The sequence below is a fragment of the Dermacentor albipictus genome, chromosome 10 (genome assembly GCF_038994185.2).
Source record: "Dermacentor albipictus isolate Rhodes 1998 colony chromosome 10, USDA_Dalb.pri_finalv2, whole genome shotgun sequence".
NCBI classification, from domain to species: Eukaryota; Metazoa; Arthropoda; class Arachnida; order Ixodida; family Ixodidae; genus Dermacentor; species Dermacentor albipictus.
The window spans coordinates 38,960,221-38,986,700 of record NC_091830.1 but is presented as its reverse complement, the minus strand read 5'-3'; the positions used below and the strand labels follow the sequence as shown (position 1 = coordinate 38,986,700).

The 26,480-nt window shown below is 45.8% G+C and overlaps 2 protein-coding genes across 3 annotated transcripts in view; one reads left to right on the top strand and one right to left on the bottom strand.

Annotated features, from left to right (window-relative positions):
* The window catches only part of LOC135911872 (uncharacterized), a 46,606-nt gene extending 22,739 nt beyond the window's left edge, over positions 1–23,867 (bottom strand). Inside the window, exon 1 of one of the 2 annotated variants that reach the window (XM_065444204.2) lies at positions 23,223–23,867. In XM_065444204.2, coding sequence (XP_065300276.1) covers positions 23,223–23,468 — 246 coding nt within the window. In that variant the 5' untranslated portion in view covers positions 23,469–23,867. Of the gene's footprint in view, positions 1–6,861; positions 7,821–23,222 lie in introns of those variants that run through there. The other variant, XM_065444203.2, reaches the window with a different exon arrangement.
* Positions 8,624–26,480, top strand: part of LOC135911874 (uncharacterized) — a 186,367-nt gene continuing 168,510 nt past the window's right edge. Inside the window, exon 1 of the transcript XR_010567484.2 lies at positions 8,624–8,785. The gene's annotated coding sequence lies outside the window, so the exon portion shown is untranslated. The remainder of the gene's footprint in view (positions 8,786–26,480) is intronic.

Here is a 26,480-nt window from a genome sequence, read left to right as displayed (position 1 = left end):
GCCCGACTTTTGTTAGTCGCAGCCACATGAAGCGAACAGATAATTCGAAACCAAGGATGCAAAGAGCAAATCATTTCTTGTTTTTTTGACATGTAGAAAGCCTAAGCTAAGGGTAAATGAGTGTCAACAAAAAAAAGCAAGTTGTCTCCAGTCCCACCCACAACCTCCACATTACGCGTGCGTTGCATTACCATTGAGCTACGGTGACGGCTGTGCTCCCATCCGCATTCTTGGACATTTACTACTGTTTATCTACCTGTGCAAGATTTCACCCTGAGAGGGTTGTGGTATTTGCGATTCTTACAGCAAAATGTACTGTTTCTTACTTCATGCAATTATAGCTTATTTTATTGATGCCAGCACCTTGCTAAAATTTTCATCGAATAAATTGCGGCATATATTAATAAATGAATAGATAAAAAATAGCCTTATTCAGTAACATTCTGGAAGCCCTGCTCAGAGCTATTACTTTGTCGACTACAGTACGTCAATGAGAAACCTAACAATATTTTTCGTGATGTCGAGGAAGTGAACGGAAGTTCACCTGTTGTGCCAGCCCGAAAGATTCAACGGAAGGAGCAAAGCGGCTGCCGCGACGAGTATACTGCCGGTCGGCCTAAGTATATTCCCCATTGGCTGCAATTCAATGCCACGGGCCAGTAATTTATTCAGGCCGGCATTAACAACCCACTGCTGCTCTTGGTCAGACGTCCACGATAGAATCTCGCTGGCCATGGATGGCCTGCGAGTGGGCGCACAGCCTCCGATCTCTTATCAGTCGCATGACAACGAATGCAGTCGAATGAAGCCTGTAAAGTCTTTTGGGAAAAGTATACCGTGTACTTCGTGATATCGTTCGTGCCAAGTACACTTGGTCGTTATCCTTGTATCTCGGAAAGGAGGTCTCCATTATTATGGTATAGTAACTTGAATGCAGCACCACTAGGCGAAAAACAAAAACAAACAAACATTTTAGCTCCCTTCCATGAAGTTAGTTCTAATGGCGGTTGAGCTACAGTCAGGGAGGTGAAAGGTCCCTTGAAAACGTTTACGTCCATGTGCGTCGGAATCACTAATTATCGCCGACCTGATGGGATTGCGTCAAGTCGTCACTTTTGCTGACATATTGTCAAAGGTCGGAGATAACAGATGCTCGAGTGCATCCAAAAAAGATAAGCCTGTCGCCATGATGAATAAAAAATAACGTCGTTCGTCGTGTCGCAATAGCTCTTGCTTGCTCTGCCAAGGACAGTATACTCTTTGGTGAGACCTAGCCTTAGAACTAACGCACGTTTTTTTTTAATGTTGAAATCGATATTCTAGTGCGACTTCGAGCAACGCTTTGCATCACATTTTCCCTCCAAGGGCCACGCTGTGTGAGAACCATTTTGAGAAAGCTCATATACTCGACAAGAGCCCTAGATGTAGCCGGTGTTGTGTACGCAGTTATTGCCTCCATTTGACCCTTGCAAATGTTCCGCGTGTTGCCCAATCTGGGATGCGTAAATGTTCAATTCCAAGAAACGCGCTAACTCTCAAGAGCCGATCACTGGAGGTAACCTTAGCGACGAAAAATAATCCCACGCCCTCACTGGTTACGGCGTTCTGATGCTCCGAATGAAGACACTGACTCAATGCCCGGTCATACTGGCCACATCTTGCGACGAAGCTCAGTTAAAAAAAAAAAAACACGTATATCCTGCTTTGCGCACTCATTTAAGAAAAACACGTTATGAAAATTAATCCATACACCCAACTGCGGTGCCCTACTTAGCCCGCCAGCTGTTTTAGGATGTTACACTACTAAATTTTCCCCTATACGATGCCTGAGAGTAAACCAGAACGATCAAAATACTGTGCTAGACGTCATTCTTAGGCTTACTCCATCTGCTCGGCGTTTACACGCTGATTGTACTTTCGTTTACTCGCTTCCTGGTCACTCCACTGTGTAAGATATTCTGTACGAAGCGGTGAAATACTCAGCAAAACACGTCGTGGTAATTTTTAAAATTATTTTCTGTAAGCTTTAGATCTTGCGTTCATGGGCCTAGCGTTGTTGTCGTGCACGAATGTACGTGCAGTACAGGCCCTGACAGCTGGCGCGTTTTTTTCTCGCCAAAGCCAGCTGCATTGTTCACCTGACGGACCTAGCATGTTGAATTTATGACTACCAGAAGAGAGGGAGGGTGGTTGCGAAGGGGAGAGTATTTCCCACACTGAGTTGTGGAGATGACGCAATTTAACTTGTGCTTTAGTCACGGGCTGCCAGCTGCAACGTCATCAGATCTGCTTCCACGCAAAGTAGAAGCTGAATTTCCGCAGCGAGCCCAGGCAGGCACAGGCCTTTCATAAGACAGCAACGAGTGGAAACACGCACGCTGCGGCTCCGGTTTAGCGGCATGTGGGATGTTTCGACGTTCACCACAGTGGCTTCATATGTATCTTTTATCATTTTCTCTCCTCCCTCATATGTATAGCTTGCGTTTTCTGCATGACTGAAAAACGTGCACGCGCATTTCGTATCAATGCGACATGATGACCGACAAAATTGTCAGGGAAAACATACGGAGCCGAAAGCCCGAACAAGGAGAGTTCCTCGTGCGCTAGCGCCAAAATTAACGCAGCATAATATGAGGCTCACCTAGTCTGGCAGCTTATACTTCCCTAGGAAAAGAAATACGTGTTTAGTTTCTGGAAAGCCAAGCAAAGAGCTAAACAAAAGACTGGCAGCGAAGCCCGCCGCAACATAACGCTATCTACTTTCCGCGATATTCCTGATTTTGACAGTGGCTGCTGGGAGCGATTTGCGGATTGTAAGTTATGAATGTTGCATTAGAAAAGGCTCAACATGGTAACAATTGGAGCTGTTCATTATTATACTGCTGTGCGCACGCTACAAACGAGGACCCAATGCAAAGATAACGCACAGCACCTTGTGTCCTAGTTTGTGGCGTGGGTGCTGCAGTATGATGTGCTGCCAACCTGCCCAACTTTCAGCACTGTTACAAGAGCGCTTCATTTCTAAATGTTAAATGTTGACGAAGTGTATAGTATACCAGCAACAAACACGAGAACAATATGCGCGACGTAGCACTGACGTTCGTGCAGACACTTCGGTGCCAAAGTAGGTTGTGCAGCTTGGCTGTGCTGTCAACTCCGCTAATGATGAAACCGGTCTCTACTAAGGAAAATAACAGCAAATAAAATTCCGATCGAGTGCTCCACAAGTGCACAGTCGTTAGAAATTTCCCTTGGTGTTTCTGCATGGCACATCCATACTCTGCTCTCTTGTGCGTGCAAACAGCACTGCGCGCTAGCACTGCACGTGTTAGACTACTATGCCTGTCCTTTCTTTCGACGTTTTGCTTTCCCTCATACGCAGCAGCCAAGGCAAGAAAGGAGCACGTGAAACGCTGAACTACGTTGTTTGGCGGGTGCACTAACGGCTATGTAGCGGTCTCCTTATCACAGTCGCTGGAGATATCGCGCAGAAGAATTCTGCCGACGTGAGGCGGTGCCTTTATCTCACTTGCTCATCCGTCGGCGATGCTGGCCGCTATGAGAGGCCGTTTTATCTGATAGCTGCAGCGTATCGCGAGCAAGCAACAAAACGTGCCGTAGTTGCATTTTGTGCAGGCGATGAAGCATGCGGACTATGAAGGTGCTAAAGGTCGCTAGTGCATAGGCCATAAAGCCTGGTATCAACACCGGCTCTATATAAGGCGATGTATACGTTTAGTCGTAAAACGATTCACAGTTGCAATGAGTTAGCTGCGAAATTTTGGTAAATATTCCGCGATTAGCATATTGTATCAATGCTCTAACAACCAGATGAATGAAATACGACCCTAGACATATAATTTTTAAGCTCTTTGCTTTCTGCAGCTGACATCTTCCCTAGCGTCTCGTTATTCACAAGTGCCACTCCACGTGCAGAGGCACAGTAAACACAAACGGAGAGCAATAAAAATGAAACAAATAAGCACTGGTATTGCCACAGTTTTCCGCAATTATGGCAATAACGCGATCTTGATAACGAGTAGCCTCGTGAATCTGTTTAGTACTTTGTTTATGAGAAAAAAGAAAGCTAGAAGAAAGAAACCTTCTTGGTTGACATTCTCTATAGCCAGACAAGCGTGAAGCAGCCTTCACCCTACATGAATTGATCGGTTGTGCATATTGTCACGTGACCTTTGAGAGCAGATGTGAATGACTGCAGCGTTTGGATACGTGTTGTGGACGTCTTATAGTGACTTTAATTTGTAGAACGTTGAGACTATGAAAATATATCTACCGCTTATTTCGGTATTTACGATACAACGAGCTCAATAGTTTACACTTGTCACTCCTTACGTTCCAGTCCGTAGCAATACACAAGACAGACCTTGAATCCATACTAGAGCTAAATTTGGTGCCACTGCTTTGCAACCGCGGAAATAACCACATATAGCGGCATACATTTCTGCGAGTAATCACCCCTTCGTCGAGAAAACAGGTTGCGGGTTTTAAAAACAGGTATTTTGTGGTCAGTTTTTGAACCTCGCGTTGTACTGTTTGACTAAAGCATTCGTTTTCGTTACGTAGGCTGCTAGTCCATTTTAGCCGGTAATTTATTCCTTGGAAAGTAATATGAGCAAACGCAAGTAGCATTACAACTTGATATTTCGCCAGAAGTACGCACTCTATTCATTTTTGTTTCCTTTGGCGTCCAACGCAGCATATTATGGTCAAATAAACGCGCGTGCCTTTTTAAACACGGTGCACAAGTGTATTTGCAAATTATTTTACAAATTAACTGCTGGTAGTATGTGGGCTGGTATTTACTATTCAATTACCTGCAAATACATTCTCCCCTATCTCCTTCGTTCCGGCATGGACACTACCATAGCAGATGGCTAGCGCCCGCTTCAAACGCGAAGGCGTTTGAAGCGCTGCGAAGTGCCCAAAGGCGTTGCTCTTTGGGCACTTCGCAGGGTCCTCAGGAAAACGTTCAGGAATCCGCGAGTACCGTCACACGATGAAGTATCCATGTAGTTACCAGGGTAGCTATTTTCTCACTTTTAAGCACTTAATTATGTTACGCTGATGAAACTAGACAATAGCGCCAAGTTTAGGCTAGTTGAAAGAAATTCGAGGTGGAACAAAACTTTCAAGGCTGCTAACGTAAAAAACAACGACAAACAGAGAAGGCCGTGTGAATAAGAAAGGAGAATAACGTGAAAAGAAAACCAAGGTGTTCTATATCAATTTCCATTTTGGCAAAACCAAACTACCGGCGACTCGCACATGAACTAGAACCAATATATCCTTTGGTTTGCTCAGTGCAATTCACGCTGCCGCAGACGAGGACCTTTCTTACCGCCTTTGCAAATTAAATGTTGATCATAGTACCCAAGAAACGAAGTGCTCCACCCCGGAGTTTTACGAAGTCGGAACGAATTAGGCTTCACACGAGTACAGGTGCTGCCTGAGGCCCGCAGATTCAAATAACGCAAACTCAACGAGAACGAAAAGATGCGCATTGCATTTACTGATTATTGCATACGAAGTGGGCTCCTTCGTCAGTTATATTACTGCGCTGCATGTAGGGGTACACTCCGTGGTGCTTCAGTTGCCGAGCATCTACATCACACATCGACAAAGGCCACTTCAGCGTGCCTGTGTACCTTTTTACGGTTTCCTGTGGCAGCCTGCGAACGCTTGATGATTGTACGGTATCAGCATAAGCGGCACACTAAAGTACCTCTAATGTGAACAAAAATTTGATAACAAAAACGATAAATCTAGATGTGCACATGTTGAATGGAAATGAAAAAAATATCTTGTTTTATACATGCGATCTTGTAATTGAGAAAGTTAAACGAACTATATGCATTAAGTACATTTGCGGCGAGGAATACAAAATCGTGCATATATTTGAGGTTTGAGTTAACGACTCATTTTGAACACTTTCGTCCCTGGGTTGATGTGAAACTCTAAAATCGGAGCCTCGGCCGCAAAGAAGATGCCAAACTTCAGCAAAATTGACAAACTCTTTAGGAAAGAAGGGATCAAGGACATACGCTTCAACTTGATTCGGCGTTGCTGGATGTTCTCACGTAGGATGGACGGTTATCCAGCTGTTGACATGTTCAGACTTCGACATCACATTACCAGTTCACTTATACTACTAGAGCAAGTTTACACGCATGAAGTATAACAGCGAATGTTGCATGTCCGCACTGTTTTGGGGTTTCCATGGGACGTCCGCGTCAAAACCGGTGTTCTTCGTGCTCGGTGAAGGCAAGATACGCAAAGCGTCTAATGACTTGGAAACTCGTGTCTAATGCATTAAAGCATTACTACTGTATGTTATTATATTATGCTATTATTCCAACAGTGACGATACAGAGCACACACCGAGGAATTTAAGCACTTTTTTCTTCGTCATTTATTCTGGCAAGCGGCTGGCTCTTTCTAATAACGATATATGTCCCATCGGTCGCTACATATTGTTTATCGGCTGTCTTCCAAGTATGTATACGTCCGCCATGTTTGCGGTAAGCTGTTTGATTTAACATCGCGAAGTTGCATGCAGCCAAGAAGCTGCAAAATCTTTATAAATATAACCTGAGCATCAGATATATAACGCACACAGAGACATAGACGTTACGAATAATGTCTAATCGAAGTGCGAATCCCAAGAATAGACAACATCACCAACCATCGGCGACCGAATAAAAAGAAATTTATTTTGCCACTAATGTTGCCTGCAGTTCCGGCCAGCTCATGTCTTATGTTTATTGTTTCTCGTAATAGCATAAAGATATACCTTTCTTCAAACGGCAACATCAGAAGCGATAACGAATAAAGCAGACTCACCTTGACAAATCGCAGAAGAAGCAGTATAGCCACGACGGCAAGCGCAACAAAAATAGAAGCGAACACGGCAGATTTCACAATCGTTCTTTTCTTCAGTCGGGATGTTTTGTGCTGTGATCCCTGTGGCGACACAACTGATGACGCAGGGTTCAAACCACCGAACCTATTACCGGATGGTCCCGAAGGCACATACTGAACATACGGCGGCGGTGTTTCCTTCAAGTCTGGATACGGCGGTGGCAGTTCTGAGTAAACTGGTGGGATGTCCGTCGCCAGTGCAAGCTCCCGTTCTTTAAAGGTAGCCATGGTCTTTTCTGTAAGTTGTTGAATTTTACAACCCAAATGCCGGGATAATGGGCAGTTTCGTAGAGAAGTGAAAGATGGTCTTATTTATGAGAAAGGTACAAACACAAAACGCGTGATCAGAACCGGATAAAACTTGAACAAGTGGCTAATAAGAAACAGCACCACGCCCACTCAGCTTGCCCGGATGCGGTAGAAATCCGAAACTATGGCGCTTCCAAGAACGCAGAAACTCCGTGGGCAACACCACCGAGAGGCTTCCGCAAGGAGTACTGGCGTTGTAGGAAATGTGGCAACAAGGGATCACTGGCGACGAAGCAGCACACACGGTCAGGTCCCGAGAGGTTCGTCGAGCTTCGGCACACTTAGCGCGGTGCGAGCGGCAACAAGGCTTAGAAGAGCGCGCAACCCGAAACGAGAGCAGACGAGCGAGCAAAACAACGCGTCTGTTGCGTCTGCGCCGGCCCGCACAAGCGGCGGCTGCTGCTGTTGCTGCGGCGCCTGGCGTAGGCAGGGGCAGGCTCGCTGGCCTCGCACCGCGAGCAGATTCCGCGGTGGTTGGGAGAGAAGGAAAGTCGTATGGCAAAGAGCGCAGGCAGGGTTTCGTGATACCGCAGCGGCGAGAGCTAAACGCAACACCGGCCGAGCCGCCGCCTGCCGCCGCTCGACGACGTTCTGCGCCCACTGTGGCAAAAGCGGTAGTTGCGTCACGTCGCGCCGTCGGTTGCTTGGCGGGAACGGGAGAATCAGTGCGGATGACGGTGAACGGCAGCGGAGGATGTAACCTGGTTTTCCGGTCGGCTCTGTTTATTTGCGCATGAATCTGCGGGGGCCAATTCTGGAGCGTGCCTTTGCAAGTTTTTAACCCTATGTAAAATTCTTCGAGGAGTTAGCATGACTAACTGAGAGGGATGCGGGGAGCGTAAATCAACGCAAGTCAAACGAAATTTATTTCTTGAGTTAGCCAAAGGAATGAAAGCTTCCAGCAAATTATTTAGTGCTTTAAAAATCATTGTCATTGTTAATATTATGATCAGAAATATCCTTACTGCCGTTCGGGCGTAGCTTCCTTTGGTATAAGATAAATTTACGGATAGGCAAAATGCCTTTTATCGGTGCCAAGTGAGAGTAGCGATTGAGGTGTTTTAAAAATGGAGCCAAAAGTAATTGTGACTTCCAACCAGCCATCAAAGACATATGTTTTTATGCGAAGCATATTAGTAGGGCTCAACCCAGCTCCTCAGGCGCGGCGGTGTCGCCTTCAATACCACGTGACACCGTGACGTCGCGAGGGGCTCCAACTCGCGCCGTCGCTCGCGGCGTCGCCTTCAAGGCTGACCACGTGACACCGTGACGTCACGACAAAGGAGAAACGGGGCTCCAACTCGCGCCGTCGCTCGCGGCGTCGCGGCGGTATATAAGCAGCTGCGCTTGCCTCTGCTAGACACTCACGAGGTGAGATGCCTCCTGGAGACAGAGCTGCTCGTTGGAATGAGAAGCGAAGGTTGCGGGGTGCTACAGAGACTGTTTCTAGGTGGCTTTGCTACGGCGCCGCGACTACACACCCCGCATCGGACGCGGTGAGCGTCGAGCAACGCAGCGTTCGGCGCGACAACGAAATGTGAGCCTGAGCAAGCGCCGCACGCCTGAGCCGACGCCGACGACACCGGCTTTTCTGCGACACGAGCTCCTTAACGCTGTCGCGTTAAAATTAAGGCTAGTATGCTTCGCATCCTGGGCTTAACCTTAGCCAAGCCACAGCCATTTTTTTCTTTAAATGCAATTAGAAGAGAGTTTCAGGCATGAAACTGCAGAAAATGAAAGAGAGGAATGAAGTAGAGTTTAAGAAGATTTGACAGGATGCTTAATGTGGCTGGCTGGTAAGACATTTAGTAATACGAGAAAATGTTTGCCTACTTCAGGAATCTTCAGCATATCTATCTATCTATCTATCTATCTATCTATCTATCTATCTATCTATCTATCTATCTATCTATCTATCTATCTATCTCTATCTATCTATCTATCTATCTATCTATCTATCTATCTATCTATCTATCTATCTATCTATCTATCTATCTATCAACATTTTAAGCCAACCCAGTGCTCATGCCCTAGGCCGACTTTTGCAAGCGCTGTCCATGGCGACCTTGGCCGATAGCTGAGAACAGTGTAGGTGCACATACACGCAGCAACACGTCTTACTATAAATCGTAGAAAAACGTGCTTTAAACAACAAGTTGTATAGCTAAATTGCATAAGTGCTTATCGCACAGCGATCAACAGCCATCGTGAGATGGGTTCGTCGCGAGTTTTTTGTTTGTTTCAGACATGTTTAGTCTGAAAGGCCCAACGGAAGGAAGCGCTGTGGTAAGGCACGCCTCATAATGCACACAACGTGCGGTGAATGAAACTATGAGTCTGAACTTAGTGTAGTGTTTACAACTGCCTGCCGGAAGTCAGTGTTTTTAGTTTTTATGTTGTGTCACATATTTCTCTGGCGTTTATTTTGCACAATCTGTAATAGGCTTTTACGCTTGTAGAGAGGCAGCCGAGCAGCTACAACATTGCTTTGCGAAATAAAAAGTGTACACAGGGCGGCACTCGGAAACTTATTTTTACAGAGGACTTTCAGACCCTACGCACTTAACCACAACAGGCCCCTTTGCAGTTACGTTCGGCTGAGTTAACAAAGCGAAACTAAGGCATAATCGGATATTTACGAAGGGGACTAATTATATCTAACGCAAAAGTTATTCGGGTACTCTTTCCTTAGCACTGCCGCATCTGAAAAGCTAATATTTGCAATACATTTGTTGCAATGATTTCGTATATATGATTCTTCCAATTTCATTTGATTTATATTGTCTGTGAAACGATGCATCCTCCATGCGGTATTAGAACAACACCTATTTTACCAGCGTATTGGGGTTACAGTAAATTGGTAATCATGGTTTTCTTCAACTCGCTGGCATCGGCGATAGAAACGATGGAAGGCGGAAAGAAAATCCCGTAAATGCTTCGCGTGTTAACAAAATAAATGAATTGAGAATGTCATAACGTAATGCAACTTTAGTACTCCGTGTAACATTGTGTAATAATAGTAAGTAAACTTAGGTATTTAGGAGCCGTACTGATGTAGGCCCAGGGATATCGCTATTACTTCATGACAGATGATTTCGAGTGATTTCATTGTTTCACTGGCTTATATGTATTTCATAAGCGGAAAGATGGTCATCGTGCATTTCTATAGGAACAAAATGGTGAAGTAACGATATCAATTCGTGGTTACCTTTGACGACTTAAACGTTCCTTGAGGAAATCAGAGCCCAGTTTCTAGTTTGTTCATCAACTGCTCTCAATGGACGAGGAAATAACGGATATGACCACGCGTTTCAGCACTTTAGAAACTCACTACGAAAGCGTATCTACACTGCGCAGTGATTTAGAGACAATTGAAACCACTGCAGCTGAAACAACTCGTTTAGTTAGTGTGCTAGAGGCTCATCTGGATGACGCGTAATATCGCTGCCGGCGAAACAACCTACATTTCTATGGTTTACCCGATACTAACCCATCTGGAACGCATTCGTAATCAGAACACTTAGTCATTTGCCACTGATCTACCACCTTGACATCCAGGTGCGCCCTAACGGTATTTAAGGCGCACCTCGCCTTCGAAGACACTCTAAGCACCGGCAACTCGCGATTATCATTAAGTTTACATCATTCAAAACTAATGAATCACTTCTTTCTAAAGGCCCAAAATTCAAACATAGCATAGGTGAAGACCCTTCGCGCCGTGTTCCAAACTGCCGGAAACACGTTGTCGCTTTTGCCAGGCCGAAGTCCACGTCTTTATTTCTGAGGTTTAAAACTTTGCATGTTGGCCCAAAATATTACGTTTTCGATGATACCCGATGATCTGTAAAAGCAATATTAAACAATAAACTCATCCTTGCTGGCCACCACGCTATCCCCCACCTATGCCAACGTTTCCGTATCGGCAATCTCTACTAACATTCACAGCTTCCTGCCGAAACGCATTATCGTATCGAACCTTATAGCATTGTCACGAAGCAATGTACTTATATTAACCGAAACGCGGTTGAATAACGATATCACTAACTCGGAGGTTCTGTTGTTCTGTTGTTCTGTTCTGTTGTTAACGATATCACTAACTCGGAGGTTCTGTTGGAGAGACGAAGACGAAGTGCCTCTCAAGCAGAACGCGGAGTCTTCCAGCTCTACTTATTTTGTGAATTTCTTAGACTTTGCTAGTGGACTGCTATTTCCTCCTTGACTGCGATGGAGATGGAGTCTCACGCGCGTCCACCGGACTCGGCAGTGCCCGCGGCGGCTGCCTCCAGGAAGCGCAACGGCACCGAGAGCGACACTGACAGCGACGACACCATGCAGTACTATGTCAGCGGTGAAGATTCTTGTGACGAAGCCTTCGAGCTGGTGCGGAGTCGTAAAGCGAAACGAAGGTTTCTCAGCGCATCCTCGAATTCGAGTGAGTCCACCGTAAGATCTTCGCGCAATACCGAGGAGCTCACCATCCTGTTCACGCCACTTCTCGCTACTGACAACCTGAGACGCCTCAACAGGCAAGCCGTGTCTTCACATCTAGAGGCACTGATTCCGAATGAAATCAAAGACATCAGAGTGAATACCCGTAGGAACGTTCTAGCGATTGACGTAGAACACGCGGCTGCGTTGGATTCTTTGCGCAATGGGACGGAACTTGACGGGATGAAAGTCCGCCCTCATATTCCGCTGGGCAAACACATTAGTAGTGGCGTAATTTACGATGTTGATGAGACCATTGTCGACTCCGATCTGTCAATCTTAATCAAGCCAGCTACGGAAAACGCCATCATCACAAACGCGTTTCGTCTCGGCACGTCACGGTGTGTTAAAATCATATTTAAAGGTGAATCCCTACCTTCGCATGTAAAAGTGGGCCACTTCCGACACGCAGTTCGCCCCTTCCTACCAAAACCGCTGCAGTGCTGGAAGTGCATGAAGTTTGGGCATGTGAGTAGTGTGTGCAAGAACACTACCGTCTGTTCTCGCTGCACTGGGCCCCACACCACTAACACGTGCGAAGCCAGTGTGCTGAAGTGCACAAACTGCAGCGGCCCTCACGATGCCTCATCGAAGGAATGCCCTTTAATTCGTAGGGAAATGGCAATATTAAGGAAAATGGTTAGAGACCACTCGTCTCACCGAGAAGCAGCAATTTCTATTAGGCGGCGACGATCGCGCCGCCGACGTCGATCACGAACCTCCAAAGCCTCTGCAGAGCGCCAGCCACGTACACTGCCACCCATTCTTCCGCCCAAGCCAAGCGCAGTCACATCAAAGGACAAAGATGCAATGAACAGCCCTGCTGCAGACGCGTGGCCTGCACTCCCGAGGCTACATGCTCCTACTGAGCGAAACCAGACTTCTACAGCAAGGGACACTTCGACTGTTCCTGATAAACTGACGGACCAAGATCAACAAATTGCTGTCATGATCAGCTCTCTGGTGAGTGCTATTCGTGTTCTTCTGGACAAGATACAGACACCAACAGCTCGAAGTGCGTTACAAGTGCTGGATGCCATCAATCCGGTTCTAGCGAGCCTTCAGAAGTCCAGTGCTTGAGAACTTCTACAGCAGAACCATGGCTCATCGACAGCAACAGCGATCATTCCGGGATGATGTCAGAAGTGCCTCCATATTCCAATGGAATGCGAGAGGCCTAAGATCACGTATTTCGGATTTTCGACAGTTTGTGTTTGACTACCACTTTCCTATACTGGTTATCTGCGAACCGAACTTATCAGCCTCCATAAGACTATCAGGATATGAACCTTTTGTTTCAACCACGTGTGTCCGTAATAGTAAGGTTTTGGTTTACATCCGCAAAGACCTTACGTATTTTTCCCAACCCGTAGCGCCACACGACGGTAACCAATACGTCTGTGTTACTGTGAAAAAGAAGAGGCTGTCTTTTACTCTTATTGGCGTCTACCTATCCCCAACCAGTCAGTTTAATAGCAAACGACTAGAAGATATTATGACTGCGACTCCCGGTCCTTGGATAATAACAGGGGACTTCAACACTCACCACCATATATGGGGAAGCCCCAGGATAAATTCGAGGGGCAGGTCACTAATATCCTTTGCATCAGGCCACAACCTGTGTCTTCTAAATGACGGAAGTCCGACATTTCTGCGAGGAACAACGTACAGCAGCTGCCTTGACTTGACTTTGGTTTCACGTTGCCTGACTTCGAGCGTGCAGTGGTTCACTGATATTGAAACACATGGCAGTGATCATATTCCGACCTATGTGAGAATCGATGGACTAGACGCCGCATTACCGGATGTATCTCGCCAAATCGACTGGTCAGTCTTTCAAGATCGAGTAGAAGACACCTGCAAAAAACATATCGCACGCAGATTAGAAGACGTAATTGCAGACGCAATGCAAGATTGCACGCGTTGCTTCACACATTCGAAAAAGCGTACAGAGAATGACATCGAATTGGAAAGGCTTCGTACAATACGACGCCGTGCTGAAAGGAGGTACAGGCGCACAAAGTCAATTCTTGACCTCAGAGAAGCTCGGCGCATGCAAAAGAAGATAAGACGCCGAATGGATAAGCTAGCGAATCAAAGATGGAAATGCTTTTGCGAGTCACTAGACCCCCGCAAGCCATTGTCCCGTGTGTGGCGTACCCTACGGGGTCTTTGCTCAAGACCCCAGCTACGACACCCTTTTAACGCCCTTGCTCTCTATCAAAACCGCCGCGAGATAGACGTCGCAGAGGAATTTTGCGCGAAAATCGCCGGCGGCACAGTTTCAGTCCCTGCCATGGCTTTCAGCGACATCCCCGGTCCACGAGATGCCAGTATGGAGGCTCCATTCTCTATGGAAGAGTTAGAAGCTGCTATGGCGCTCTGTAGGTGTTCGTCTTCACCAGGGCCCGATGGCATAACATATACTGCTTTGCGCCACCTAGGCCGAGAAGCACGAAGAGAACTCCTCAGCCTTTTTAATAATTCATGGCAAGATGGTGTCGTCCCACAGGAGTGGAAACGCAGCCGCCTGGTACCTCTACTGAAAGCAGGAAAGTCGCCGCTCGAACTGGCATCGTATCGGCCTATAGCACTTGCTAGTTGCGTCGGGAAACTCATGGAACGCATGATCCTCATGCGTCTCGAATGGTACCTAGAACACCACAAGATTTACCCTGATTCTATGGCGGGATTTCGACGAGGCCGTTCATCGATTGACAGTGTCATCGATTTAGTATCATCTGTAGAACAGCAAAAATCATGGAAACGATTATCAGTAGCGCTCTTTCTGGACGTGAAAGGCGCTTACGACAACGTTTCCCATCAACCCATTCTAGACGCACTTTTGACAATTGAACTAGGTGGGCGAGTATATCGATGGATCAGAAACTACTTGACACAAAGGTCCTTGTTCGTACGTACGGAAGATGGTCCGACTACCGACCACTACATATGCCGAGGAGTTCCCCAAGGTGGGGTCCTAAGCCCTATTCTTTTCAACCTCGCGCTTCTTGGGCTGGCCGAATCCCTACCGGAAACAGTGAGTGTCTCCATCTACGCCGACGACATCTGCATCTGGTCATCAGCGGTCACTCGTCTGCAGGTTCGCGCAAGGCTGCAGAAAGCAGCAACACAGGCATCTCACTATCTTCAGACACAAGGCCTTACCACCTCAACAGAAAAATGTGCTTTAGTCGCTTTTACACGAAAACCAATGTCTCGCTATCCAGTATGCATTAATGGCCAGCCTATCTCCTACAAGAGAAATCATCGGTTTTTGGGTGTCATTGTGGACCGGGACCTCTCTTGGAGCCCTCATGTTGCCCAATTGAAGAAGAGGCTCACATCTATTGTTCATGTATTCAAGTTCATCGCCGGGAAAACATGGGGATCGTCAGTGGGCTCCATGCTACAGTTATATCGAGCACTTTTTATCGGATCGCTACGTTATAGTTCTCCCGTGCTTGCTAAAACATGCAAGTCAAATCTTCGAGAACTACAGAGCGTGCAAGCACAGGCACTACGTGTTTGCCTAGGACTTCCGCGGAGCGCCTCAACAGCAGGAACCATTAGACTGGCTCGAGACCATCCGATCACAACTTACATTAGCATCGACACGCTTAGGGCCCATGTTCGTCATGTTTCACGCATACAATCAAGCTCTCTTGCCTGCCTGCCAGAACGACGACCACAGGCGTCTTTCTCCAACGAGGTCAGCGTCCATCGTGCCTGTCTACCATCGGGCTTCACACCCTCAGCACGTTCAACCTCAGCTTTGTGGTGTTTAGAACAACCTCAAGTGCGTCTCACAGTTCCAGGGATAAGAAAGAAGACCGACCTGCCTACCTTGGCCCTGAAGCAAGCAGCTCTGGATTGTTTGAACACTTTCTACTTTGACCGAGTTCACATATATACGGATGGCTCTTCCACTCAGACCAGCTCCACCGGCGCAGTGGTTATACCATCACGATCAATTAGCGTCCAATACAAGATTTCTCACATGACAACATCGACCGGATCGGAGCTTGTTGCCCTCCGAGGTGCCGTTGATTACATTAACAACCAACCCGCAGATCGGTGGGCAATATTCTGCGATTCGAAGGCGGCCTTGCAATGTCTTCTATCATCTCTTCGTCGCGGGTCGTGTGAACAACTAGTGTCGGAGATACGAGAAATGCACCATCGTATGATAGCGAAAGGACACGACGTCGTGTTTCAGTGGCTGCCTGGCCATTGCGGTATCTCCGGCAACGACCTCGCTGACGAGGCTGCTAGGAAAGCACACGAAGGAGCAACCCTTGTGTCTGTACCTTTATCGCGGACCGACGCAGCCCAACACCTAAGCAAGGTAGCACACCGTATGACATTAGAGAAGTGGCAGACACCTGAATTCACCCAAGAACGATTGCATTCCCTCGACCCCTCTATGCAACTGCGGCTGTTACCAGGACTTCTGCGAAATGAGGAAACAATGCTGTGCCGCTTACGCTTGGGCTTCGCATTCACCAATACATATACATTTTTGATTGGAATGACTGATAGCGCCGACTGTAATGCCTGTGGTGCGGAGGAAACTATAGAACATCTACTGTGCTACTGCCCATCTTTTCAGAACGAAAGACATGACCTCTGCACAGCTCTCAATCAGCTAGACAGAACACCGTTCACCTTGAAGAAGATCTTGGGACCATGGCCTCGCATATCGCAGCTACAAAAGGCCACAAAAGCTCTGCTGCGATATTTGAAGGCTACTGGACTGAGTCAGCGTCTGTGATCCGGACTGAGTGACCGAACGATATCCCCAGTGGACTTTCTCTTCTTCTTTTAATCTTTCCGTCCCCTTTTCCCTTTCCCCAGTGTAGGGTAGCCAACCGGGCTCAGTCCTGGTTAACCTCCCTACCTTTCCTTTATCATTTGCTCTCTCTCTCTCTCGGAGGTTCTGTTTGAGCTGCCCGATTTTCATCTTCACTTGGATCGCAAATATTCTCGCCGAGGAGCAGTAGTAATTGTAGTTAATGAGCAATTGCCTCCTTCTACCATTAATGTCGCGTCAAATTTGGAAATGCTGTGAGTGAGGTGGCGTGCTTGGCCACTAATACTATTAATAGGTCTGTGTTATAAGCCACTTCGCACTAATCTCGACTTTCCCCCAAGCTTTACAATGTTATAAAATCAACTAGTTACGAAGCACACTAACGCACACGTCCTCCTATTTGGGGACTTCAATGACCACAGTATAGACTTGAGTTACGAACCTCACGCCATAGGTAATCAAGAAGAGCCGAAAGACTTCATTGATATTCACCTTAATTTTAACTTAACCGAATTGTATCTGAACTGACACGAGTCGCAAGGGAAGCAGCTAACACTCTGGACCTCACATTCGACACTCATCCTGGCTTCATTAAATCCACTATTTGCCTCCGAGAAATCAGTGACCATAAAGTAATATATGCCAATAATAACTGCTCACCAGCAATAAAACAAACTTCCCAAAAATCTACTAGGCTATATAGTAAGGGAAACTACGAAGCAATCAACACTGAAATATCTGAATTTTTTTCAGTCTTTAAAACGAGCTTTGAAACCAGAAGTGTAAATAAAAACTGGGCACTTTTCTGGCATAAGATTATAGAACTAACAAATAATTACACCCAAACATTCAGTTTTTGAAAAAGTGTTCAGAAACCCGGTTCACAAGGACACTAAAAACACTCGAAAAAAAAGTGCGCATTTTGCACAGCTAAGCACCATGCAATCCCGCACGCGTGGGTAAAGCGCTATGAAGCTGAACGAGAATACTTGGCCTCGATTAGAAGGGCTAAGCGCTCATTTTACGTATAGCTACCAAAATTGATGGTTGACAATTCTAAGAAATTCTAGAAGGTGATAAACCCAAAGAAAACCCGCACTATCACCCTCCCTAACAATGCTCGTGAAACCAAGACCGATACCAACTGTGCAGACACCATCAACCCTGCACTTTCATGTTTTTTACTCATGAATCCTACGCACCATGTTTCACGATACCACTTATTACTAGAGCCATAAAAGCCATAGCGTTCAGCACGAGTGAAATTTCGTACGTAACAGATAAAATAAAAAATAAATCACATCAATTCAAAAATTTTGAAAAACACTGCCTGTTCGAGCATATTCTGTTTATTGTTTTCCCAATCACTGTCTAAAGAATTATTTCCAAACCATTGGAAAATGGCGAAGGTCATCATGTGCACAAAAGAGGTACTACTATGTTCACCTCATGATTTCCGGCCCATTTGATCAACAAGTGTACCCTGCAAAATCATGGAACATGTCATTACTCTAAAATCATGGCATTCTTAGATTTCAATAACTTTTTCCACCCGTGATGCATGAATTTCGTAATAGTTTTAGTGCGAAACTCAAGTGGCCATTTTCCTTCATTACATTTATGCCAAACTTATATTATTCTACAAACTGATGCCATCTTCCTAGACTACGTCAAAGCATTCGATAAAGTAATTCATCAACGCTTGATTCTTAACGTTTCCCAGCGGCACCCACATCCAAACAGTATCATGTGGATTAAGGAATTCTTCACGCATCGCTGTGAGTCTGCCTTCATTAATAACCAACCCTCGAATCCGCCTCCGGTCACTTCCGGCGTCCCGTAGTGTTCCGTCCTCGGTCCCTTGTAATTCCTCATTTACATTCACGACTTACCCCAGCACGTCTTTTGTCACGTCCGCTTGTTCGCCGATGATTGCGTTATTTATTGTTCAGTAACTAACCCTTGTGACCAAGAATTCCTTCAGGCAGATTAAACCATGAGCTAAACCGGTGTTCCTAGTGGATGGTGACATTTAGCCATAGCAAATGTGTGTACATGTCTTTTCTCCACAGTCGCAAACCCTTTCTTTTTGAATATACCAATTCTAGCTGCCCGGTTTACTTCGTCCAGTCTTACAAATACTTAGGCACCACCATTTCTGAAGATTTATCCTGGCGTCTACACGTGACTAACCATATATCATCGGCTAATAAAACAGTAGGTTTCCTGAACCGTCACCTACGGGAAGCTCCAGAATGCGTCAGGCTGCAAGCTGACATTTGACTCATCAGAATTTAACTGGAATACACATTGGCCATCTGGAACCCTCATCAAGCATATTCAACAAATCCCATCTAAGCTGTACAAAACCGGGCTACCAGGTTCATTCACTCTTCATACTCATACGACATTGCTATATCATCTCTAAAATTCGAATCAGGTATGTGTAACCTTTTTGCTCGCCGTCGCATCGCCAGTCTTGTCTTGCATCGCTAGTTGTTTTTTTCATCACGAAGACAAGAATAATCAATTCGCGTTCCTCCACCGTGCTGATCCCATCGCATTGGTCCCCCTTTTCATGTTTTGCGTCCACGAGCTTATACCACCACTTTCAGAACTGATATTTTCTCACGAGCAGCAACTGACTGGAACGGCCTTCCCCATAATGTCAGTGCCGTAACCTTTCCATCAATATTTTCGATTGCTGTAAACGCCTGCATTTTGTAAACTGCACCGCTTATGTAAGACCCCAAATTGGTCTTTAAGGAAAATAAAAATGATGTTATGTGATGTTTACAAATGTCCACAGTTTACTCTGCGTGGTTACTTAGCCGTGCTGGTTTTTACTGGACCACTCTTTAACACCGAGCCAAAGCGGTCTAGACGTGTCCCGTACACAATCAGATGTTGGTAACATGAAATACATAACATCATGTGGGAATGACAAAGATTATTCTAAAGGTACGCGCAAATGTAGCAACCTCAACTGGCTAAACATTCCTCAGGGTATGACGAAGAGAAGTGTCGTTGTCGCGAGTTTAACTTGAAAAGGATTCTTTTGCACTCACAGTTGGTTTCTTTTAATCGACACCTTCTGTGAACCCTTCGTACACCTGATGGGACAACTAAGTGGCACTTCAGCGAAGTGCTTGAACTCGGTGCTCTTTATCTCTGAGTAACTTAGACAAGGATAAAATAGGTTTATTCAAACTACCCTCGACAAGAAGCAGTGCTTTACTTCTGGACACAGCTCAACCGCAGCCATACGAACGTGGCGCAGCGAGCATGTCTCAGAAAAGTCTTCGCTGATATTTCTATAGCCGGCCTTTCTCCATCGCGCAATGCGGGTGCATGAAATGTCAGTACGTTGAGTTTCGGGCCTCGATAACATAGCAGAAAGCCTGAGCAGTGGAACAACGTGCTCTGCAAGGCTTAAGTGTCGTATTTTCGTACTATTGACTTAGCTTTCCGCGTTTATTTCGCAATGATGCGATGTGCTGAGTTGTTCATTACGGCAATAGCACAAACCCGGCTGCATCATAGCTAATTGTGATGGGCGATAATGGTGGATCAAATGAATGGATCCGTAGATACTGCAGCTTCAGAGGCGCATACACCCACCTACACAATTTCTCTGCAAAAGCAGCGTCGATAGCGAGGCTGAAACACAAGGGGAAATGATGCAACAATGCCGCTGTGTGAGTAATTTTTGCTTCGCTGATGCAGCGCGATAAGGTTCCCGGCCGGATGATGTGGGAACGAGTTAGGAAGCGGGAAAGTGATAACGCCAGCTTTACGGCGCATGCATAGCCGCTACAGGAAAAAAACGGGGAAGCAATTAGAGCAACGATAAAACGCAGATTTGCGCTCTAACAACGCGTCTTGAACTGGGAGACTGCTAGCAGCAAAGGCCAGCTGCATTAAAGTTTTCTTTACGCTCCTTCTGGGACCTTCTTGGTCGTGGCTGTTGGAGGCTGCTGCCATATTTCCGAATAGCTCATTCTTAAGCAAAGATTAATTACATGCTCAATGGCCGCAGTACAGCAGGGCCATGCCCTAACCATTAGGCTACAGTCATGCACATCCTTCACGCCAATGCCAAATAGCTCTCGGAGATGAACAGCCCGTTTCACATTGCGTACCACGGGTGTGCGACAGCACATTTGCGAGCGTGCGTTTTCTTCAAGCCAAAGAAGAAGGAATGATCGATGTGCAAACTTATAGGTTCCAATGTTGGGTCTGCGTGATTCCTTGGTCGCGAAAACCCAGTAGCCTTGGCGATCCTGCGCGCACCGAACTTTTTACACCACGACAGCATAGGCTCTGACATCCGCACCACCATCCTTGAAAAAAATTAAGTTAAATTATGGGACTTTACGTGCCAAAACAACGATCTGATTATGAGGCACGCCGTAGCGGTGGATTCCGTAGATTTGCACCAACTGGGGTTCCTTCACGTGCACCTAGATCAAAGTACAAACCTGTTTTCGCATTTCGTCCCCATTGAAATTCGGCCTCTATGGGTGGCATTCGATCCCGCGACCTCCCACTCAGCAGCTGAACACCATAGCCACTATAAGCCAGCACGGCGGAGACCATCTTTTCAAGAACAACTTGTATGCAAGGTGCTGTAAGTCGGCTTGATGGTACTGTCAAAGGATAGCCCGTCATCCTGAGAAACAGGGCCACCGTTGCTCCAGTTTTGAATCCGATTGGTTCTGATTTGTACAACTGTGTCTTAAGGCTGGTTGCTCATGCACTGCTGCTTTTTCTGCGGCAATTCTTGAAAGCTGCTGAAAAGTTTATGAATACTTTTGTTGATGCGGTTTAAAGTGGGTGTACAATTGTGCGAGAAATCGCAGCTTGTATGTTCTGACGGAAAGCCGTCCCAGAGGTGATCTTACTGGCTCAGGAAATATCTAGGAGCAGCCAATAGAGGCCTCGAAGCCACGCGCAAATCTGTTGTCATCTTCCGGCTGAGATTTTGAAGTAGAAAAAGATGACTAAAAACCGGCTATCTTTTTCCTGTAGCGCTCCTTTGATATATTGAATCTTGGAGTAGCAATTCCTTTCGTGATCTGACACAAAACGCAGTTGCTCAGCTATTGCTAATGCTGTTTTTAGCGATAAATATAATGCGACCACTACGGCCAGATGATACAGAACGAAGCTTCAATAATTTTCGTTACCTTCCTGTACTTCGAGTCAGAGGGGAATCCTGGCTCATCTAATTACTGTTTTACGATGATATGGGGTGTCGTCTTATCACCACCGGTGTGAAAAGATGGACAACACAAAGGCACAGTATAGAAGGTGGTTATTGGGAAAGTGGAGTACAGCAGCAATAAACCAATATTCATTGTTGTTCACCGTGGTCGCAAAATGGCGTCTGGATGTTTATTTCAGTAAAGGTTCAGCACTTTTGTTATTTTATCGAAAAATTACCGCTATGACTACCAATGCGGACATCCAAAAATGAAACGCTTCATATGTAGAACTTCGTTCGAAATTCAAACTGCTTTGAAAGCAACGATAATTCCGAAGCAGGTCGCTTTAGTATGTGCACTCACACGCATGCACGCGCACGCAAACGATGATTGAATAGAGCCCGAAAAGGAGCTGTATGGTGTGCACAAGCCAGTACTAGGCCCACAGATGCCAGCAAGCGCTCTCTCTTTAAGGAAATGCTAAGGCGTGTATCAGCCGCCAGTCCATCGGTTTAAACAAATGTATTGATCTATCAGTCTGTGCTGGAAAAATGGCAAAGAAATGGAGAAGCAGGTTTATGATGCGAAGAAAATTGCTTGGCTTCTGCGCTTCATTTTGAAATGAATGTTAGACGAAGAGTGTGTTATTATAACAACCCAACAGAGCATCACACAGAGCACCGCAAGCGTCATGCGAAGACGTGGTCTCGTTCCCCACTTGCGGCAAGTTGTATTTTTTTAATTCGCTTTCATTGACAATAATTTATAATTCATTTATTTAAATTAGTTAGTACAAATAATTTCCGCTATGTTGTTCTTGATGTTTTTGTTTGTGGGCTTCTTATGATATTATTAGTAAAAATCGGGCCCCTTTGTTAACCCCCTTTTCCTAACGAATAAAGTCTGTCATATAACCACTGTCCGATAGATCTCAATATGCTGCCTTGACTATAAACAATAGAGAGCCTAATCATTGCTAAACCAGGATTTTGATGACAGCCGCTCCGTTTCTCCCGTAAACAGCAGAATTTCTCGGCATATATGAAAACACAAGGGTTTCAAACGGGATAGTCATTCAATAATTCATAAAGAATAACTTGATACTGCTCACGTAGAATATTTTTAATGGGATGTAACGGCGCTGTGCCTTGTCGTGGTGTTGGAGCATCGCTCGGCGTATATCAAAGCAAACAGTGAATAAAAAATACATTAGATGTTATTTACCAAGATATATACCGTGAACCACTGCGAGTACCAATTCTACGTGATTTTGGTTCTTGTATAGTAGGAAAACACAAGAACCTTGTGTGTGTTTATTGAAGTTTGTCTCGGCTTTCTATAACCGCGCCTTGAACTTCAAGAGTAATAGAAAAGTCTGTACAAATAAAAAATAAAGCAGTTTTAAAGGATTTACCAAGTGGAGGCCGAAAAATTTCACAGCTAAAGACAATGAGTTAAACTCTCACCTTCAGATTAGGTGAGATGAGTATCACCGTCACCGCAGTTGCCACGGTGAGAAAGGTGGCTGGCAGAATCACTTTCACAAGCTTGAAACGAATCCACCGATGAACATGCACTTTTGCTCTTGTGGTTCCTTGAGGCGTCGTCTCGTCGAGATCGAGATCTTCGAACGTATCGGAAGAGGTGTTCACTGGCACGTATTGGACATATGGTGGGTTCCGTTTATCATTCATCATCTTGCGCGGATACATAGGGAACGCCCTGAGACAGCTAACTCGCGTGAATAAAAAAAAAAAAACGAGATTACTGTGTCTGGCAACCTCCTTGCCCGTCGCCAAGCGCACGTCCGTCAACGCACGAAAGCCACATTCAGAGCTCAGTCCACAAAACGTCCACAAGCACACCGTGCCCACGGCTGATCTTCAAACACGCGCTCCGCAGCACTGCATCACCGTATACTTGTAGACCTCAAGTGATGGCACCACAAGCCACAGCTCGTACGCCTCTTTTCACCCTTTGAAACTACACTTACATACCTTAGGTTCAGGCTCAACAAATATTTACGTATGAATGCAGGCACGAATTGCGGGAAAATTAAGGTTGAAGCGCTGACATCAGTTGCTCTGACAAAGAGGACAGAAGCGTTGGGAATGGCACCTATCTTCCACTCAATGCCAAAGAACATGTGTGAGCAAGCGCTGTTACAAGAGAGCCCTGTCTTCTGGAGAAGGAAGGGAGAGAGTGAAAGAGACGAGGGGGAGTAATAGACTACGTAATCAGTTGAGAGAAAACACCCTAGCAACGATAGACGGATGTGCCTGTTTGCGACGTTGCGGCGGAACTCCTCGGAACTATCAGGTTACGCGTCGTCGCACGCTCAGCTGATGTCGCCACGAACGGTACATCCGGTGTCGGACATTTGTTTTTGCGTCAACTAACGTGGTCTGTTGCTAACGTTAACGAACTTCCAATTTGTGTAAAGTCAGCCACTTCTTTTCATTTTAACTTTGGCCGAAGACAAGAAATTAGCGAAGGGGATGCCGTTGAGCGAATAGTTGGAAAAAGAAAACAGGTGCGACGTAGAGTTCCGACTTGGAGCATCAATGTAAGTTATTAGATCAAACAAAACAGGTTTCGACGCAAAGCATTCCGAATGGTTGTCTACCCGCATATATAATTAAGAAGCTTTATTTCTTATAATGAAGTAGACACATGAAAGCGGGTAATAAGCAGAACAAGGACGTCACCATACAGGCTTTCGCAGCAGTATTGTGTTGTGCAATGATAATCTTAAAGCTGTGCTTCCTGCAAGCAGGTAAGTTGAAGCCCCTTGTAGTATACAATTGTTGACTTAAAATATTTTTACGGCAATGCAAGCTGCAACGTTTGCCTTGCTTTGCTATATATAATGACTTACTTGCTCAAGGCTCTAGATAAAAATTCAGATACGCCTCGGAAACGCTTGACGTCATGACGTCCCGTCAGATTCGGATTAACACTGAAACTGGCTCTCGCAGAGCTATTATAATAAATGTTTTAGCCGCTGTGTCCTGCGAATATTTCGAGGCGAAAGCTTCACATGGCTCGTTGAGCGAAAAAGCCGGCGTCTGTAGCAGCGAAATGGCACCTAAATTCTTATTGGCTGCGGCGTAACACCACAAGCCCGTCTCTGTGGAGAAGAGTGAGCGAAAGGGTTCACATGCTGCCGCAGTAGCCCGATGGGCATCGCCTGGTTGGTGGCATGGAGCGTTGGCACTGCAGGCCGCTGTTCTTTGCTGACTTGGGCAGCGCGTGCCACTACGGCACATTACACTGAAAACTCAAAAGATGGCTCAGCGCCCTTTAAATTGGAGATGAATGCTTTCGCTTCCACAACTCACACGAAGTGCTTAGTGTCCTAGGATATTTTTTTTGTAGGGTTGAGAACTGCCCAACCTTCATTTAACGCAACAAGTAACAGTCAAAAATAATATGCACGTACGCCGCTACACTCCTATTCTTTGGCACTCTCAGAATAATTTAATTTGAACAGCATTGCCTGGCACCACCATGCAGCGTGATTGGCGCCGATAGCACAAATACATTTTCATTGAATACACATGAAAGTCCTATAATACTTTTTAACGTTATTACATGACCGGGGAAGGGGGGTTTCATGACTCGAATAACGTTTCCCTTCCTGCTCATCTAGAATGTCCAATATTTTGTATACTATCTATTTAAAACAAATATGCAGTTGCCAAGCACAATATTGTTTAAGGATCATCAAGAGAACGGCCACTGAGTGCAATGCGCTATCCCAGCCTGCATATTTTACTTCATGAAGTCACAGTATTCAAATGTGAATGGCGGCAGTGGTATCCACAGTGTTGATAGCAATATTTTTATGGCGTGTTCACGGCAGATGTTTTTTTTAACAAATCAATGTCCTACCTACTTAATTCAGTGATGACATCTTTCATTCACGACGCCTTTGTGACATACCTGCTTGGTGCATCGCCCTTTGCACACATTGTATTTCGTAAATTTTTTTGTATAATTTCTAGAAATACGGGCGGCTGCCGCACCGAAGCGCTAGGTGAAATAAAAACGGAAAACACAATTGTTTTTCATTGGGCGCCACGTGTCCACTTCCACCGACGAAACGCTTTTTCGGGGGGCCCAATGAAATGACGAAGGCAATTTGAGCGTCTGCCGGCATTGAAGCGCTAGGCCAACGTCGCAGCCAGCGAGGAGACAACGCAAGCTGCTCGCGTGGCCGGACCAGCGGTGACTTCAGAGACGTGACGAAAAGCGGGGTGCGACGATATCGACGACACCGACGCTCTATTCCCAGCCAGTATCGGTTTCAAGGAGCTTGCCAAGCGGAACTAATTGTTCGCATAGCTTCCACATGAAATCAGCTCTTCAAACTCTTATCGTTGGGATAGGTAGCGTCGAGGACGGGCCCCAAAGTACTCATTTGCTGTAGTCACCTATTTTGGATAATTAGAAAGTAAGTGCCCTAACATCGCTAATTAAAGACGCAATTGCGGACAGTGCTATGTATCTAAAGGCTGCCAATCCGTAGACTAGAATGGAAAACATTACGTTAGCGTAATTTAGATATTTCTCATTGTAAAAATTTGGTGCAGCTAAAAAAAGGGCACATTGTATAGTCAAAATTCGATCTGAGCGTTTGTTGCAGCCCTTAATTTCGGCAAGAATATGCAGACTTACAATGCGCAAGCCTAATAATATTTTTTATCTGAGAAGCTGCTCGA